The sequence below is a fragment of the Populus trichocarpa genome, chromosome 12, assembly GCF_000002775.5.
Source record: "Populus trichocarpa isolate Nisqually-1 chromosome 12, P.trichocarpa_v4.1, whole genome shotgun sequence".
NCBI classification, from domain to species: Eukaryota; Viridiplantae; Streptophyta; class Magnoliopsida; order Malpighiales; family Salicaceae; genus Populus; species Populus trichocarpa.
In genome coordinates this window covers 8,431,647-8,443,763 of record NC_037296.2, presented here as the reverse complement: position 1 = coordinate 8,443,763, position 12,117 = coordinate 8,431,647, and the positions used below count along the sequence as shown (strand labels likewise).

Below are 12,117 nucleotides of genomic sequence, written 5' to 3'. Positions count from 1 at the left end.
TGACAGGAATGCTAAATCCAAAGCTTTAAGGCTGACATGACTATCAGATCCAAGTCGTTTGGGTCTGTCATTGGTTCCAATCTCAAGATGCTTGGATTTAGTATGTTTGCCAGACCCTTATTATTTAGGTCTAGTAAAGAGTTAAGTGAAGAGTTAAAAAAATTAACTCGATGTAGTAACACTATTAAAATATATTTTTATACTTTAAATACTTTTTTAATATTAAAAAAAATAATATTAACTTGTATAAAGTAATTGGTCATAAAACAAACAAGCAAATAAAAAAATAAATAGCCCGCCATCTTCAAAACCTAAAACCCTAAAGCTAAACCCAAGAAGAGAGAAGACAGAGAGACCGTAGCTGCGCGCAACTTTAATGGCGAGTAACAGCCCAACCTCGAGTGAAATGCAAGCTTCGGTAGCAGCGCACAATCATTTCTTTAGTGAGCTTTTCTGTCGTTCCATTTCTGTATGTTTCTGTGTGTGATTTCAATTCGCGGCTTAGCTCTGGTCTAAACTTAGAAATTATATTATTTAACAATTAATTACATCTAAAACCGTTAGGGCGCTGTATTTGGCTGTTGAATATTGTTTAGGGCTTGAAGATAACAGAAGAAAGACTAGTACTTTATATATATATATATATATATATATATTTAAATCTGATGTTGTTGGTGAAGTATGGAGAGAGTTCTGTTGGGGAGCTATTGCTGGTGCTTTTGGGGAAGGAATGATGCATCCTGTGGACACCGTAAAGACACGAATCCAAAGTCAAGCTATTCTTAGTGGAGGAATTCAGGCACGAATCATTATTTATTCTTGTGTTAATTACTTTGATCTCACTCATTTTATTTTGTGTTCGCCAAACCTTCACCTCAAAATGTTTATTAGCATTGCTGGACCATCTCTTACAAATGTTTTAATACTAGCAGACCCCCAAGAGCTTGCTTCAGATGGTTCGAGCAGTTGCAGTTACGGATGGAGCAAGAGGTATATAATAGTTGCGAATATTAAATACTAGCAGAGCCAGAAGAGCTTATCAAGTTGCTTTGAGCTGATCATCGTTTAGGCTTTTATAGAGGTATAACTCCGGGGGTTACTGGATCTCTTGCTACTGGAGCAACATATTTTGGTTTTATTGAGTCTGCTAAAAAGTGGATCGAGGAATCACATCCTAGCCTTGGGGGCCATTGGGCTCATTTCATTTTTGGAGCTGTTGGTAAGTTCTGCTGACTCCCTGGTTGTTTATGCATTGATTCACAGTTGCTCCATCTTATTGTCATGGGAAATTTCTACTTCTTTTTGTGTGAACATAAAAATCAGTGACATTTCAAAATAGTGACTTAGTTTGAAGACTGTAGAAGCTTTAGAACTTGAATCACTCATTGTTTTCTTTGTGTATCTACTGTATAAAAAACTTGATCTCTGAGCATCATTGACAATCATGCATATGGCTACTTGTTCCCGTGTGTTGTCCTTGGAGGTATCAAGTCTTTTTTTGCTATAATCTGACTCATCAGCCATGTACTTCATGGAGAATTCTGATTTTCTGTCTTCTTGCTCCTATGCATTTCAGGAGATACACTTGGTTCGTTTGTATATGTTCCATGTGAAGTAATGAAACAACGCATGCAAGTACAAGGGTCAAGAACATCTTGGAATTCCAGCATTATTAAAGACAGCATCTCCAGGAAATCTGGTGAGCAAATTTATGGCTATTACACAGGGATGTTCCAGGCTGGAAGTTCAATATTGAAGGAGCAGGGGCCAAGAGGATTATATGCTGGGTAAACATCAGAAATGCTTCTACTTTTTGGAAGGTCTTTTATTTTATTTTTGTGTGTGTTGTTTGATTTGGTATTTAGACTAACTTATCCTTATCTACACATATCTTATATCAATTTCAAGCAAATGCTTTCATCAGTAAATCGAGTAGAGATTTTTACTTCCAACTAAGTGGCATGCATCAAATGAGGTAGTCAGGTTACCACATAGTGCTCTCTGTTTCTCATATCCAACCTGTAATATACCTTACAAAGTAACTTCAACACATTGGCTCAATGTTTTCCAACTCAGTCAAGTCTGATTTATTATGAAGAAATCAACAAGGAGTGCTATTTTGATTGACACTTGTATAAAATGATTCTCTTTATTCTTATGGACTGAACAATTTTTCGTAGCTAATGTAAAATTCAAGTAAAATACAAACCAGGATACCTGGATGATGTGCCTAAGTCTCCTAGTTTGCCACCATATACCCTGTTGTAGGCACGGGAGTTCATTCAACAGAGCTATATCTTAGTTGTCAAGGGATCAATGCTTCCAATCTTGTAATGTATGTTTGTTTTCTTCAGGAAACTAAACTAGTTTCTTGTATTAAGCAAGTTATTAAAATTTAACTGTATCTAATCCAGATCATATTTATACTCTTTTGAATCTGAATGATCCTCTGTGCGTTTGTCGAAGCACTATTTTGAAATATCTTTTTGGCAATGTGAAACCATATTCGTCTAAACTTGTGAAAAGAAGTGCTGTTTAAGATAAGAAAAAAAAAATGAAGGTGTCTTAACCTTGAAAGGCCTTGAAATCTGTCCAAGGTACGCGGCTCTATTTTTACGCTGCCACTTAAAACTGGTAGATGCAAGTTTTAGCTGCAAGATTTCTATGTTTTACTTATTCTAGGTTTTAACTTGTAATCATAGGTTTTTTAGGCAGCAGGTACAAATTGTCAAAAGAGGTGTTTGACTCAATAACTATCTGTATTCATGTACTGATTTGTTTGGCAGATACTGGTCTACGCTTGCAAGGGATGTGCCCTTTGCTGGCTTAATGGTATGTAAATTTATTTTGAGAACTTACTGTATCTTACCCTTATCTCATTTTTTATTTTCCATCAATTCTTAAAATTTGTGTCCAAGCTAATTGACAGCTTCTGTAGAGCTTATTTGAGTTATTTTTGTTTTCATTATTTGCAGGTTATGTTTTATGAAGCCTTGAAAGATTTGACAGAGTATGCGAAACAAAAATGGATTCCCAGTTTAGATCACCATATTAATAGTTCTGTGGAGGGACTTCTCCTGGGAGGATTGGCTGGAGGTACGTGCTTTACTTCTGCTTTATCTGAAGCAGTGCTTGCACGGCAGAGCCAGCAATCTTTTTTTCAATGGGGTCATTATTATTTTAACAATCATTTCTTTTATCTATTCTGTCATTATATAAAACTAGCGAGCCATAAAACATCTTCATATGATACAAGTAAAAGATTCAATACAATAATTACATCAATAACAAAAATATCATGCCTTTGACAAAGAAATACTATTGAAGCCATAAAAATTTAATGTTCGGAATTTTGATCTACCAGATTTATGGAACGCTCAATTAACTGAATGTCCTAGTTTTAAACGCATGATTATTGATATCTAGAACTATGTGTAAAATGAATGGCCATTTCCTTCTTTCTTTATTTTTATGAGTAGGGGACAAGGTGATAGAATCACAGAAGATATAATTGATGAAGTATGTTATATGGAGTAAAATGATAGGAAAAATAAATAAAGAAAGAAATAAAGAGGTTAATTTTAAGAGTTGAGGAAATTTGTAAAGGAGGATAACTACCCTTTATGGGCAAGGAAAAAACAAGGAAGAGTTTACTAGGATGGATATCTCCACCGAGAATTTGAGCAGTTATGACCATGGCTCCACCACTGGGTGCTTGGAAACCTGAGGAACTAGTTCAGCCTGGCTCTGAAATGATATCAAATGCAAAATGCAGTCTTCATTCTCCAATATCAGCATCAATAACGATGTTTTTATACTTCATTATTTACAGGGGTTGTGGTTTATTGTTTCCCAAACATTCTTCAAACATTTAAAGTTCAAATTTTCTTATTCCAGCCGGCACTCAATCTTGTATATGCAATAATTTATGATTCTTCAAATTGTAAGCAGGTTTTAGTGCCTATCTCACCACTCCCTTGGATGTGATCAAAACAAGATTGCAAGTACAGGGATCAATTATAAGGTACTACTACGTCAAATTAGACATGACAACCAGAAGATAATTTTGGAGTTGTTATTTTGCATGATAACCATTCTTTCTTGCTCTTTAAGAGTGAGATTTTCAACAATAATAACTGAAAGCTGCGAGAGCACGTGTCTTTTAATGTCCAGTATCTATGTTATAGCTTCCTTTTGGTTGAACTCAATGTTATCCTGGACCTCTCTCTGTCTTTCTGACTCTTGCGCCAACATGTGTTAAACTGCAAACACTTGCACAGCACATCTGTTTTATAAGAGGCTTTCTCTAATGCAACACAATCTTGTTTATGATGTATGTTTCTGCCCCTCTGTTCCTTGCCCAAAAGTGTGTTTCAATGGTTAGGACATGAAATAACTTGTTGTAGGCAACCAATTGACATTTTACCCAGTTGATTTCTGAAAAAATTTGATAAATACAGGGGATGGCTACCCCTGACTAATCAAAAGGAGCAAGAGCAAAAAATGGGGACTTCCTTTTCTAATTTTTATCTGGATGAAGCTTGGCTAATTGTTTAGCTTGGTCCACATGCTATGTTTGTGTTTCAGATTGAAAGGCAGATGTAGTTTTGAAGGTAGTATTGTTTGCTAATGCTGTTGTGAACTTGCAGGTACAATGGCTGGCTGGATGCTATTCGCAGGATTTGGATGATGGAAGGGGTCAAGGGATTGTTTAGAGGAAGCGTCCCCAGGATAACATGGTACATCCCAGCCTCTGCTCTTACCTTCATGGCTGTGGAATTCCTCAGGGACCAAATTCAATGAAAAACTGGACGATGGAAATATGCAAGTTGCAAGCATGTCAATAGAGAAAAAGGGATCATCTTTGTGAGAGGTAGCTTAGAACCGAGCTGAACTTTTTCAGCCATCTTTTCCCCCCCTGCTAGACGAGCCACTGTACCTGATTTGAAGTCTACCGATTCTGTTGGCACTGAATTTTGTTCTTTGATGAGCTGGTTGCAGTGAAAGAAACAAAATTTTGAAATCGGCCATGTAAAGTAAGAGATTTTTAGTGTTTGAAAGGGAAGAGAAGAAACAACATTAGTTGAGGGATTTGCCTTGTTGACTTGCAACATAGGGTGGACCTGGTGAGATGTTGTAATACTTCAGGGATGAGACTTTCTGCTGCTAGCAAAATAGAAATGTTTTCGGAGCTTCTTTTGTCAAAACATGGTGTCTATCTCTTTTACAAGCAACCTTAATTATTTGGTAATAAAGATGGGAAAGGTAATAAAGATTAAAGATGGATGATCAGCAGAAATAGGTCAAGAGCTTGTTGGGAAATTTGCACTGAGGACACCAATTTTAACTTCAATCAAGCCGTCTTCTCTTTGGTCCACGTGCTTTATCATTTAAGTCTAGATTTTGATTTTTATCAAATAATCGCATCAATTTTTTTATATTTATTGAATCAATTCAGTATGAAATTGAATATATAGCATTTAGTTACTGTTTTTTTTTTTTTTAAAAAAAAAATAGCCGAGACAAAAGTAAGTTTGGTAATGAAAACAAAGGGGAAAAAAATTGTCTCCATCTAGTGAACAGCTTTCTGGTGTTGTGATTGTACTTAATGCACTTGTTTCGATATAAGTTTTGATAACCCCTAATTATCTTTAGTAAGAAGTAGAATTATTAACTAGTGTCGTATGTATTCTTTTATCTTGCTATCAAAACGGTAGTTGTTGAAGTACATTTACTAACAAAAACTATAGTTTGTGGATAAAATACTATAGTAATATTTATTGTTCATTTTATAATAATTTATTATGGATTGTAATAATACATTTTTTCAAAACTTTCATTTTGATCTTCAAACCTTTTTTTTTTTTTTTTGCATGATTGAGTTATTTTAAATCCAGATTTAAATCCAGTTGCATGTTTCTTTGAAGGGAATGGTTGAATTGAAATAAAGAGGACTAAAGTGAAAAACATGAGTAATATAGGGTGGTGGCTTTGATTTTTTTTTAAAAGTTTATTTTCATCCCCCATCTTTTTTAGCTATTAGATGACCGGTCCCTATAATTCTTTAAAAATTTATTTTGATACCAAACTTTATTTATCTTATTTTTTAGTTCTTTTTTGTGGAGAGAGAGGGGGTCGCCAGATTCCGGTTAGAGAGAGAAAGTTGTTGTTGGTGATGATTTCAGCTACCAAAATAGTTTATTTTGATGTCAACTGGTTTTATATGAGGGGAGAGGGGGGAGGGGGGGTTAAGATTATGTGTTTTTTCACCTTGAGAACGACTAGAAAAACATATCTGAGTTCGGAAAGATTTTTTGTTTCGGGTTAATTTCGGGTTTTGGGTGGTTTTTTGCGCTTTTGGAGGCCATGAATTGATTTAACAAGACTCCTAGATGTTTTGGATAAACAAATTGGCTCAAAATAGATTTTTGGATGAAAAAACTATGACCCTGTCTTTACAACCATACTAGTGGCTAGATTCTGGGAGTTCCAGACGACACGTTATATTTTTTTTGGACAATTGAGTTCGCCCCATTGAATTAAGAAAAAAATAAATGTTCCTTTGCAGGCTTGTTATTGATGGGTCAGGCACTAAGCTTGACTTATTTATTTTTTGTTTTTTTTATCTTTTTTTAAATAGCAATTATTTTTTAATTATATTGAGTGTGTTTAATTTTTTAAGAGGTTAGTATAATTTATTTGTAATTTTTTTATATATTTTATATAGATTAAATATTTATTTTTATTTTTCTTTTATATTTTTAATATGCGTAGCCTTACATGATATTTTTTCCTTTTATTTTTTCCAATAAATTTTATATGTTTGTCGATTTATATTACAAATTAATTTTAATAAACAAATTTATTAAACACAACAAGGTAAATGATCTATTTTTTCTTTTAGATAATGGTTTTTTCTCATGTTATCGCGATCACACACACACACACAATATCAACTAAATAAGATGACTTTATTTTGTCTTGAATGCTAAAGTTAGCCGAAAGTATGCTCTCAAAAATAGAAAGAAAAGTGGCATAAATATCTCCTTTAGATAGTCCCTCATAATCTCCCTTTTGAATAAGACAATCCTATAAAATAAAAAAAACAACAACAAAAGAATCACAAGCTTCCTTGCCACCACATACATTCCATAATAGATATGGAATCCTTGTAAACTATGAATGATAGTTGCTGCCATAAATATCTCTGTTTGAAATGAGATCCTTGTAGAATAGGTAAGTTAACAGCTATCACACATGCTTCCAAAAGTACCAAGAAATCATTGTATTGACTAGAATTTATAATACACAAAGAAACAATGTTTCTTTATTTTTCAGACATTCCCGACATATTTCGGTCCAGACTTCAAACATGTCATTCTCTCTTGTTTAGATAAATTAACAGGCCTACCATATATCGATGGAATTGTATGAATGTCTATTTTCCAACCGATAAAAATCTTAGTAATTCCTTTTGTATCTCTAGATATAGTCCAAAAGTAGATGAAGGTCCAGATAGACAGATTTGATAAAATTCATCCAGTAAATTCAACCATTTGAAATAATCCCTTAATGAACTCCGATTGACCTGCAATTTTAACTCGATGTAGAACAACATGTCTGAAAAAGACTGTAAAACTTTTAGCATGATCCAACATTTGAGTTGAAATGTATGCTTGATAGCATAAAATTAGACAAAAAAAAAATTTACACCAAAATCTGAATCTGACCTTACTTGGATCATATCATTAAGTGAGAGGCTGATTATGTAATGATCATCTTATACATCATACCCAAGGCAAGTTTCTTTGTATTTGTTTTTTAAAATAAAAGGTACCTATTATGTTTACATGCTAAGATTTTTTCTAAACTAATATATATGTTTTTGTTATTTAACGAAAAAAATTACTAAGACCTAAGGAAGTGGTTTGAGACTTAGGCTTAGCAATAAGACTTAATCATCACTTTTGATATTCAGACGATGGATTTGAGAGGATAGTAATGGTTAATTAGACTTTAACCCATTCTATTTGATGTCCACAATAAGACTAAAGATTCATGTACACCCAACCCAAGTTCACTTACAATGATAGAAAATAATGTATCCTAAACCTAAAAAATCCTAAACCATTTGATTATATATATAATCAAATGTTGTCATCTTAAAGTTGACTCCGCAAATAGGATAATGGTTTACTATATAGCCTGAGAAATGGATCAAAAACGTATTGGTAATGATGCCCTCAACCTATAAATGCATATTCACACACAATAAAAATTATATATGTTTTAAAAATAAAGTAACATATCAACAATCTTTATTGTCTTTTATCTTCCAAGTGATAAGACCCGTTTAAGAATCATATTATTTCTAGGTTGATTTTCAGATAAAGAAAACAATCAATATACCCAAATAATCAGACAAAAAAAGAAAACTCATTTTTTATTATATATTTTACATGAAAACAATAAAATCAACTTTCAAGGGATAAGACACGATTAAAGATCTTACCATCCCCGATTAATTCTTTAATAAAGAAGATAATCAATATACACCCAAATAGTTACCAAAAGAAAGCAAAAATAATTTTATATATATATATGATACACTCAACCATTTGTTTAAAAAACCATTGAAAATCTTTATTACAATGAAAGCTCCATGATGAGCAAACATACACATCTATGTATAAAATTTCAGACCAAGATCAAACAATTTCACCTAGATAATCCTATTGATGCCCACCCTTCCAACTATACCATGGAATTTTGATTCCTGTTTTATTGCATCTTAAAAAATAAACTTTTGTTGACTTCATACCTTGAGGTTGCCATATAACTATGTGAGCCCCAAGACTTTAGATTTTTATCATAGTACATATAAAAATTAATAATATGTTTCAAATATTCAAAATAAGCAAAGATTCATTCAAGGTACAAAAAAAATCTTCAAGAGTTGTTGGAATCAGGAGGAAGTTGCTAAAACCAGGATTGGATAATGGTGGTGCTGGAGATAGATTATGGAGCAACGACACATGTATTTCATGTATCAACACTAAACCTACAAGAAAAAAAAAACATAACATATCATATTCTTTAGGATTGAGAAAGGATGAGATTTATATTAGATTTTTATGCGTGTTTTCTACTAGGTTTTGCTAGAAAAAGGCTACGATTTTGGGCTTATTTTTTGTTGGATTTTAGGTTGGTAATTTAGGGTCGTTTTGGTTATGGTGGAACTTAGAGTTGTAGGAGAAATTTATGAGTTGAATTTTCTAGTGGTTATTGATAGCTAGGCTAGCGGTTTAGTTAATAAAATTAGGGTATTGGGATTGGTAGAAGAAGACTAATTCTAACTCATAAATTTTATTGAGGTTGAGTGGGCAACATGGGTTTATATGGATTGTAGAGGATAATGGTGGTGGTGGTGGTTGTGTAGTCTTGTAACCAGAGAGATGGAGAATGTGATAACTGAAAAGAATAGGGTTGAAGTTTTGTTATGATGGTTTGTAGTAGGTGAAGGTAAAAAAAATGGAAGGGGCAATGAGTGTGTTAGGCTACTGTATATTACTAGATTCTGGCAAAGAAAAGGTAAAAAGGGTAGTGATTAGTTCTGTTTTGATAAAGAGTTTTGCTTCTTCTTTTTTTTTCTCTTTTATTCCTACAATATGGATTTTTTAAGGGACAGTGTTTTGTTTCTATTAGCAATTTCACCTTTTTTGTCACTTTTGTTTTGTCTCTTTCCTAGTTGGATTTTTCTCTGGTTTATTGTTATTCTTCAGGCCTTAACTTATAAAATTAAGCATCCTCAAAAAATAAAATCCAACAATTAAATAAAAGATCTCTTTTTAATCATTATATTCTTTAATGAGAATCTTAAATTTTAAACATTTTATGGTCAAAGATAAAATTTTCCATCAACAAATATACTAAACAAAACATGAATAATTAGATGTAGAGTAATGCCAAGATTTGTATACTCTATGGAAGTTGAATTATCTAAGAGCTCATGAACGCATGACACTACAACTAGTGATCCACCATATTCTAGAGGTGATGGGAGCGAGCATGAAGAGCACACTGAAAGGCATGGTAAGAGGCCTACCTTTATATATATGGTTATGGGAACCAAAAGCCCTCTTCCTCCTTAGGCTATGGTGGATCTACTAGGAGCACAATTGGTTCGTATTGAGTACGAGAATGAGAATCGCTTATTGCTGAAAATTTTTTTTTGACACCATGTTCCAGGAACTTTGTTATCCTTGGCGAGACGCATTGATCATAAAAAGGTTGTACTTAAATGAATCTCCGTTTGAAGTTTGTTTGGAGACTTGTTGAGAGATTTGAATTGATGGATGTTGGACATGAATTTTTCATGGTTAAATTGATCAAGAAAGTGATAGATTGAAAGTTATCAATAGAAGACCCTGAATGATTTATGATTATTATTTAACGGTCAGGACATGGACCCCAAGCTTTGTTTCCTCCACCGTTGAGATTGATCGTACAATGGTTTGGGTTAGCCTTCTAGACTTAAATGTACTATTTTATGACGAAAGTTCTCTCTTGGTTGTACGTCAACTCTTGGCTCTCTTATAAAGGTTGATATGAATACTTTGAAGGTTGAGAGGAACCGCTTTACGAGGATCTGTGTTGAGATTACGTTGAATCAGTTAGTTGTGGGCAAGGTTGTTAAAATCGCGATTCAACTCGTAAAATCGTACGATTTTACGAGTCAATACATGCTTAACGTGCAGAATCGTCTTAAAAACTCGAAAATTGATAAAATCGGGTTAAAATCGAGTAAAATCGGTAAAATCGGATGAAATCGCAAAAAATCGCGATTTTGGTACCGATTTTACGATTTCAACAAAAAAACATATACTGCACTGCAATAGTGCAATATATGTTTCCTCCAGACCAATAGCGGCATGCCAATTGTCACTCATCCATGGTTTACCCTAAATTCATTATCCCTGAAGAGAAAATCTTTGAGATTGACGACTCACGGCCTCCTCTCTTCAACAGCTACAGGCGATCTCATCCATGGCAGCGATCTTGTTTTTTCCTCCAGGCCAACTGTTTTCTCTTAAGACTTCAGAGTTCATTCTTATACTCTTCATCAACAGCTCTATGCCCCTCTCTCTTTATTTCCATTATCAACGGTTTTCTCTTTAGTCTTCACTCTTCATCAACAGCGGCATCGATCTCTTTTTTTTCCCCAACATCAACAATTTTCTCTTCAGACTTCAAAGTTCAGTCTTCGGCTCGCCGGCTTCCTCTTCAGTCTTCACCGTAAGAAGTTCTATTTATAATGTGATATTCCCCAATCCCCTGTATTTTCCCGGTTCTGATTGCCCATGATTTGAAAAAAAATTATTCCCTTTATAATGTTTTGCTTGATGGAATGATTAGTAATTTAGTATGATGATTTTGAAGTGATTGGGTAATGAATATGCAGTAGAAAATTTGAAGTGATTTGCAGATTTGGTAATGAATTTTTATTCAAAAATTTATGCTCTCTGCCTATTCTATGCTCTCAGAGTCTCGTTTGTTTTATTGATGGCAAATTCAGTAAAGGGAATATGTTCAATTGTTCATAATATTTTGTTAATGGTGGAGACTGGAGAGAATAAAAAATAATTGAGATGTCAATTATTATTGACTCAGAGAAATAATTACTCCATTAATTCTCTTGATCAGCACTGATGAACTGTAAACTGTTATTTGAATCGGAGAAATGGGGAGGAAAACAGAGAAAGATCTATTTGGTTAGTCAGTTAATTTTGCCATTTTCTTGACATTTTCCATTAGAAATGGAGAGGAAAACAGAGAAAGAAAAAACAGAATTGCCGAGAGAATTAGGAGGAGCCGCCCAAGGTTGTCAAAATGCACCTTATTATGATGTTGCTGGTTTATTTATTGGAAAAAATTGCTTGGTGTGTTTCCAGAGATTGCCTTTTCTAATGATCTGGAATTTAAAAATCACCTGAAGATATTTGATCAAGAACTATCTATCATAATATTATTTCAAATTTATTAAATCTTCCTACAAATTGAATAAATAAATAAAACTTGATTCATATCCTGACACTGATACATGATCAGTGATTCAAT

General features: G+C 33.5%; 1 protein-coding gene across 1 annotated transcript; it reads left to right on the top strand.

Annotated features, from left to right (window-relative positions):
- The first annotated feature begins 289 nt into the window (after positions 1–289).
- Positions 290–5,207, top strand: LOC7484729 (uncharacterized). Its single transcript, XM_024582052.1, is given in 10 exon segments — positions 290–443; positions 681–799; positions 933–990; positions 1,070–1,219; positions 1,577–1,787; positions 2,787–2,832; positions 2,976–3,096; positions 3,952–4,024; positions 4,650–4,791; positions 4,793–5,207. Coding segments are annotated over 10 exon segments (1,065 nt in total). The 5' UTR covers positions 290–376; the 3' UTR covers positions 4,871–5,207.
- The last annotated feature ends 6,910 nt before the right edge of the window (positions 5,208–12,117 follow it).